The sequence below is a fragment of the Camellia sinensis genome, chromosome 8, assembly GCF_055761805.1.
Source record: "Camellia sinensis isolate YWXY chromosome 8, ASM5576180v1, whole genome shotgun sequence".
Taxonomy (NCBI): Eukaryota; Viridiplantae; Streptophyta; class Magnoliopsida; order Ericales; family Theaceae; genus Camellia; species Camellia sinensis.
The window spans coordinates 167030361-167037302 of NC_138968.1; the positions used below are offsets into that span (position 1 = coordinate 167030361).

Sequence of the window (6942 nt, forward strand, 5' to 3'; positions counted from 1 at the left end):
CGCATTAGCTCAAGCGAAACAAATCACATCATACACATGCAAGCTAAACAAGTCATAATCTTACCGATGCTCATGAACATGATGAGGACATAAAGTGTGGGTTCCTACAAAAATAGTTAAAGGTCACACTTTGACAAATAAAAATATCTCACTTTTATTAAAAGTGTGATAAAAAAAATTAGATTGATATTTTAATTATACTTAATTTGATTGAATATAATAATATTTATTTTTTATTTTATTTTTAAATTAAATGTGATTATATGTATATTTTTTATTCACACCTTTTAATTAATGTGATTGTAAATAGTTTTGAATATATTGTTTTTATATAATAATATGTCCCAAACTGGTGCCTCTTTCTCTTTCATTACTCTCAGCAGGCAAAACAAGAATTTGTAAGGAGAAATCGTTTTGAGACTTTTTCCAAATAAAACCCTAGCACCTCATTGTATGCTCAATGTCAACATCTCTTCAGCCTCTTCCAATCTCCCTCACAGTGGACTCGCTATCCCTTCTCCCTTAGAAAGGTATGGCCTCTCTCTCTCTCTCTCTCTCTGTGTGTTTTTTAATGGTGGGGTAAGGGTTTGCGGTAACGTGGTGGCGCTGTGGTAGGGATGGAATGGTGTAACGGGAGATGCGGTGTGAGAGGAGGGCTAGTGGTGCTATAGTAGGGAGGGAAAGGGCGGGCATTTCAAATTTGTGGTGGAGAAAAAGAGTAGTTTTGTGGTTATGGATAAGAGGGAAAGAGGCAATGGATCTATGGTAGTAGAGGGTTGGAGGGGCTGTGGCAATGGGCGGAAGGGGAAGTGTAACCAGGTGGGATAGGGGTTCCTAAGGGGAATGAAGAGGTTGGGGAGCTATAAGAGGGTTGGGCGAGGGAGACGTGTAAAAGCCCTTCTTGTGTTTGATAAAATACCTGTGTGAAACATTGCCCTATTGTTGGGTATTTTTCTCTTCTCTTCTTCTCTTCTCTTCTTATAATTCATAGAAATACTGTTGTGCTTTTGATTATTGGACTGAGTTGCTTATGGTCATTGAGATTTTACGGGTCAAAGTTGCCACAAGATGAAGGTAAGAAGATTTTCTCATTTTATATTATAGTTATTTCTGTTTGGGTGCCAAGAAAATGCAGAAATAATCAATCAAACTATAGAAATTTTGAGTGTTGGTGTTTCATTATATGGGTTCAGTTAAAATGAGCCTGTCTTTGGTATTTTGGGTTAGTTTAGTTTGATTTTGGGGGAAAATCAAATAAATAGCAAACAAATGAATTGTTGAAGAATGGGACACAAATCTGAGATAATTTGTATTCCATAATGTGAAAATTCTGTGTCCACTTTTGATTTTCTCTTGGTTTATATTTCTTGTTTGGATGGAAAAAGGTTAATTGCACTATTATTGCATTCTTATAGTTAAAAATAATTAAACTTTTCATCTCATTTATTTTATTTTATTGTGATACAGTGGCTGATTGATCATCTCAAGTTTCTTGATAATCCATTGTACATTGGTGGTGACTCCTACTCTGGTTTGGTTGTTCCATCATTGTTCAGGAAATTTTAACTGGTACCTTGTGTTCACAAAAACTTTTTTTCTTATTATTTTTACTAACTTTATTTTTATCTCTTAAATTATCTTCCTTGTTTTTTATTTTATCCTTAAATTATTAATTTCATCTATTAAGTCTCTATTTCTAATTTCAGCTGATGTGGTCTAATTAGAGACAGTTGTCCAAATCAATAATTGTTAAATCCTAATTTGATGGGCAGAAATGTCATTTCAAAATTTGAACAACCGAAACAATATAATCAACCTATGTGTTTGGCTATAGAGTGTAAATTGTTTAATATAGTGTAAGTCCAAAGATAGGAGTTTGGTTGTGGGATTTATGTTGTTAAAATTGTAAAATTATATTTTGGCCCAGTTGGTTAGGTTTCTATGATTATTGGTTTGGTTGAACTATTTTCAATTAAATTATATGAAATGAAATCAGAATTTTATAGATGAAATTAGTAGTTTATAAATAGAATAAAAAAAATGGTAAAACTTTTCTAACTTTGCGGTGACTAACTTTGTTTTTTGTAGGTAATGAACTTGGGCATCAACCAACAATGAACCTACAAGTACATGATTTAGTTTTAAAACTTTAATCAATTGTTCAGCTTATTCCAATTATTTAGTTGTGTTTTTTGTTTTTTGTTTTCTATTTTCCTTCATCATGAAACTTTTTTGGAATTTTTTTAAAACAATTCATTTTTAGGAAATAGAACATCAAAAAATTATTTTTAAATTTTTTTTCACTCAAAAATGAAAATGATGGATACTTTCAAACTTTTCATTATTTTGTCTTCAAAAAATAAAAAATGAAAACAAATAACAAAAACACAACCAAACAGATAAGAATTTTCAGTTCATAATTTTATTTATTTATTATTATTATTATTTTTTTTTCATTTTTGTTTTCTTTGAATGGGAGTGATCATTAGGGATATTTGTTGGGCAATCCAGTGACAGATGTCCATGATGACCAAAATTCAGCGACCCCATATGCTCATCGTGTATCACTCATTTCAGATGAAATCTATGAGGTACAATTCCATTTTTTTTTCTTTATTTTTAATGTTTTGAGGTAAATTATATTATTAATCCCTATAGTTTAACTGAAGTTTTAATTTGAATCCTACACTTTTAATTTTATTGTAATGTGGTCCCTCTCTTATATATCATTAGAATTTTAAACGAAAAAATATCATGTGCAAAATTAGAGGAACTAAAATAAAATTTAAAAGAAAATATAGGAATCACCACCGGTGTAATAAATGGGTGCATGAGGTCTCTTTCTTTCTCCACTTGACACAATTTAAACGTTGAAAATCAAATTGAAATTTTATTCATTAGGCACCAAATTGACAGTTTGAACATTAAAAATCAAAATGACACAAAACTCATATTTTAGGAATCAAAAATATAATTAACCCTACAAAAAAAAATCCTTGCTTTCATCATTGCTTTGCCAAATACCATATCCTTGGGATTGTGCTTTTACACAAAAGATGATTTTACTCTTTACCATAATTAACCTCACTTCATATCTTACAATTATAAATACAATGTGATCTTTATATGTCCTTTTGCAGTCAACTAAACAAAGTTACTATGGTGAATATATTAATATAGATCCAAACAATGCAGCATGTCGATATTATCTTTAAATTGTCTCTGAGGTAACTATCTTTTCACTTATTTCATCTTGGGTTAATTGAACTTTCATTTGCTAAACTATCGTCATTTTTTCTGTTTCATTATTAAACAATAATTTCATCTACTTAATTTCTAAAGTCTCTAAATTCACTTCATGTGATCCAGTTAGAGATGCCAGTCCAAATCAATAACAGTCAAAGTTTAACCTAATGGGCAAAAAGATAATTTTACAATTTAAACAAATTAAATCATACCACCAAGCACTCATCAAATTGGCTGTAAGGTTTAATTTGTTCAAAATAATAAGAACAATGAAGGTTTGGTCATATGATTTAATTTATTCAAATTCCATAATGATCTAATTACCAATCAAGTTAGGTTTTAAAAATTACTGATATATATAACAAAACAACTATCCAACACCTTTGATAGTTTTTTAATTTATTCATATGATTTAATTTATTCAAAAGGTTTGGTCACCTCTTGTTTTTTAGTTTTTCATTTGTTGAATTGTGTTTTGTTGGTATAACAAAACAACTATCAAACACCTTTGATTATAAAAAAAAAATTTAATGAGTGGGAAGTCGTGTATTTATGTTGACAGATTTGATGATGCAATAGCAGCGGCTCAAAGAGCTGCACGACTGGACTCAAGCAGCAAGGAAGTGAACATGGTGGTTAGGAGGACACGGGCGGTGGCAATGGCTCTATCCAATGGTAACGATTTGTTCAGGGGATAAAGATACTCAGAGGCTTGTGTTGCATATGGAGAGGGACTCGACCATGACCCCTACAACTCGGTGTTGTTGTGCAACAGAGCCACTTGCAGGTCCAAACTTAGTCAATTTGAGAAAGCAATCAAGGACTGGACTGCTGCCCTTAATGTGCGCCCATCTTACAAGAAAGCCAGATTAAGAAGAGTCAATTGCTATGCCAAGGTAATTAACTAACTACTAGTAGTCTATCCTATATGTCTATTTGTTGCAACATTTTTTTGAGTTTTTTTTTATATTTATGAGCAGAATTTAAAAGGAATTGAATGCTCTTCGCACTACTAGAAATATGATGGTCTAAGTGCTTCATGTTTTACATGTTAATGCATCCTTTTTCTATGCTTGAAAATAGGTTACGGCAAGCAAGACAAAGATCTACATTGTGCTCGAGTATGTTGGTGAGGGCGAGCTTTTTGACAAAATAGTAAGGCATTGTTTTTTGAGCTTCTACTCTCTGAGCACCTATAATTTCATTCATAATATAATCAATTGTGTAATGCATTACATCTTAATTTAGGCATTTGCTCATGTCATGCTTACCATTTTGTTGTGGTAATGTGTGTTCTATTGAGGCTCATTTATGTAAATCATGTGGGTACCGAGTCTTGTATTTGTCTGATAATATTCCCTTATTGACCCTTTTATAACTAGGCCAAACTAGGAAGACTTAAAGAGGATGAAGCTAGGAGATATTTTCAGCAGCTCATCAATGCTGTAGACTACTGCCACAGTAGAGGCATGTACCATAGAGACTTAAAGGTTTAACAAACTTTCTTACATGTTTCATTGATTAATTAATGTATTTATTCTAATTTTTTCCTATAAAAAGAATTTATTATCTAACAGTAATTTGGTTTCTTTGGCTATCTATTCGACCATGACTCTGAAATTTGCATTACCCTGCATCTTTTGTAGCCCGAGAATCTGCTTCTAGACTCATTTGGTGTTCTCAAGGTTTCGGACTTTGGATTGAGTGCATTTTCCCAGCAAGCGTGGGTAAGTATTATGTGAGTTTGCAACAATTTCCTCATCTAAGAGCAGATTTTTAGCAGGTGGGTGTTAATAAATTGAACGTTAAATTTTTAAAAGTGGTTGCAGCACTGAGTCAATTTTGCAGTCTATTTGGTTTACTAAAATCACCTAGTCCAGAAACTACCTTTCTGGCCAGGAGCAATGCCTTGCTCTGAAAGGAATTCCTCAGGAATAATGTGGCCATTAGTTTTTCTTTTGTCCTTCAGTGGCTTGTTCATTTCTTGTTTCTATTAATTTGGAAATGGACTTTTTTTTTATGATTTGTGTCTTTCCTTTCCCTCTTTTTATATTAGTTTCCCCAAATCAAGGAGGCAGTTTAGTTTTATTAGTTGACTTCTTCATAAGATTCTGTATTATGTATCATCTAGATTTCGACACTTTGAAAACATTCAGTGACCATTTTTTAAGACTTGATCTAATCCACATTGAGGTTATATGATCTCAATATCATTCAGACACATAAGTTATGGATTGCCTTAAACCTAATCCTCATTCATCAATATAAGTTAGTGTTGTAGCTTTGCTTAATCAAAGACTGACTACCTTGTTTACTGTAGGAAGATGTGCTGTTTCACACTGCCTGTGGAACCCCAAATTATGTTGCTCCTGAGGTATCAATTATGATGTCATGGAAATGGATGGTCACTTTGATGCAAAAATTTTTCCTTTTCTTATTAGTTTCTTGCATTTGTGATACTTCTTTCTTTCTTTTTTTTCCCCTTTCTATCAGGTGCTCACCGATAAAGGTTATGATGGTACAGCAGCTGATATATGGTCTTGTGGGGTCATTCTGATTGTTCTTATGGCTGGATACTTACCTTTTGACGAGCCGAACCACATGGCTTTGAAAGCATTCAAGAACTTAGTTTTTTTAAGTGTTTTTAATTTTTTAATATATGTAATCATAGTTAATTTTTTTTTAATTAATTTCTTTGTATATACTTTTGAACATTTAATTTTCATTTATGAAATATATGACGTTATTTCATTCAATATATGGTTGTGATTCAAAATATAGTATATAGTGTGTATTATATTCTTCAAATGCGCGTACAAAAATAATATTGATTATTCTTCAAATATGTCAAATTTTTTTTTATCATAGGTTTTATTAGTTATTAATCACACTTAAAAGATGTGATCTAAATGTTTTTAATCACACTTAAAATATGTGATCTAAATATTTTTAATTACACTTAAAAGATGTGATCTAATGTGATTTAAATGTTTTTAATCACACTTAAAAGGTGTGATCTAAATGTTATTAATCACACTTACCAAGTGTGATCTAAATGTTTTTAATCACACTTAAAAGTTGTGATCTAAATGTTTTTAATCACACTTAAAAGGTGTGATCTAAATATTATTAATCACACTTAAAAGATGTGATGAAAGCATTTTTTAATGACACTTAAAAAGTGTGATTAAAAATGACCCTTTTTAATCACACTCCCAAAGACCACACTTTAATAAAACTTAAAAAGTGTGATTAAAAAACATACATCACACAAAAAAAGTGTGATCTTTATCTGTATTTGTAGTAGTGAGTAATAAAGGTTTTGCATGAATATAGCCGAAGTCTTTCAAAACGAAACATGCCAAAAACCATACGAATATTAGCCGAGATTCTTTCAGAGCAAAACACATCAAACTTTATCAAAACAAGGGATGAACCGTATTCATCTATCAAAGTCTTACAAGTCCCAAGGGATGCTTACTGACATCGGCAAAACACAAATCAAGCTTTCCGAACAAACAAATCCACGCGGTAAACCGTCAGTGGCAAAACAAAGACTGCACGATCCGTAATCGATTAGTCGAAGGTACTGCGAAAGTTTATAGTCCTCCAGCTCGAGGGACTTGTGTTACTTAGGCCCGTAGCCCACTTTAACATGATGGGACTTGTGTTACTTAGGCCCGTAGCCCGCTTTAA

At 32.0% G+C, this 6942-nt stretch overlaps 1 protein-coding gene across 1 annotated transcript; it reads left to right on the forward strand.

Annotated features, from left to right (window-relative positions):
- The first annotated feature begins 962 nt into the window (after positions 1-962).
- LOC114274519 (uncharacterized) lies at positions 963-6002 on the forward strand. Its single transcript, XM_082884066.1, has 10 exons — positions 963-1074; positions 2089-2126; positions 2490-2591; positions 3181-3227; positions 3809-4142; positions 4330-4401; positions 4629-4736; positions 4893-4973; positions 5567-5620; positions 5740-6002. The coding sequence occupies exons 2-5, from the start codon at positions 2115-2117 to the stop codon at positions 3942-3944; spliced, it is 297 nt and encodes a 98-aa protein (XP_082740192.1). The 5' UTR covers positions 963-1074; positions 2089-2114; the 3' UTR covers positions 3945-4142; positions 4330-4401; positions 4629-4736; positions 4893-4973; positions 5567-5620; positions 5740-6002.
- Positions 6003-6942: the final 940 nt, after the last annotated feature.

Excerpts from the sequence above, each read along its gene's own strand:
- LOC114274519 (XM_082884066.1), top strand. Across the intron at positions 2,592-3,180 it reads TTTCAGATGAAATCTATGAG|ATCCAAACAATGCAGCATGT; the intron begins GTACAATTCCAT and ends ATATTAATATAG. Across the intron at positions 3,228-3,808 it reads ATCTTTAAATTGTCTCTGAG|ATTTGATGATGCAATAGCAG; the intron begins GTAACTATCTTT and ends TTATGTTGACAG.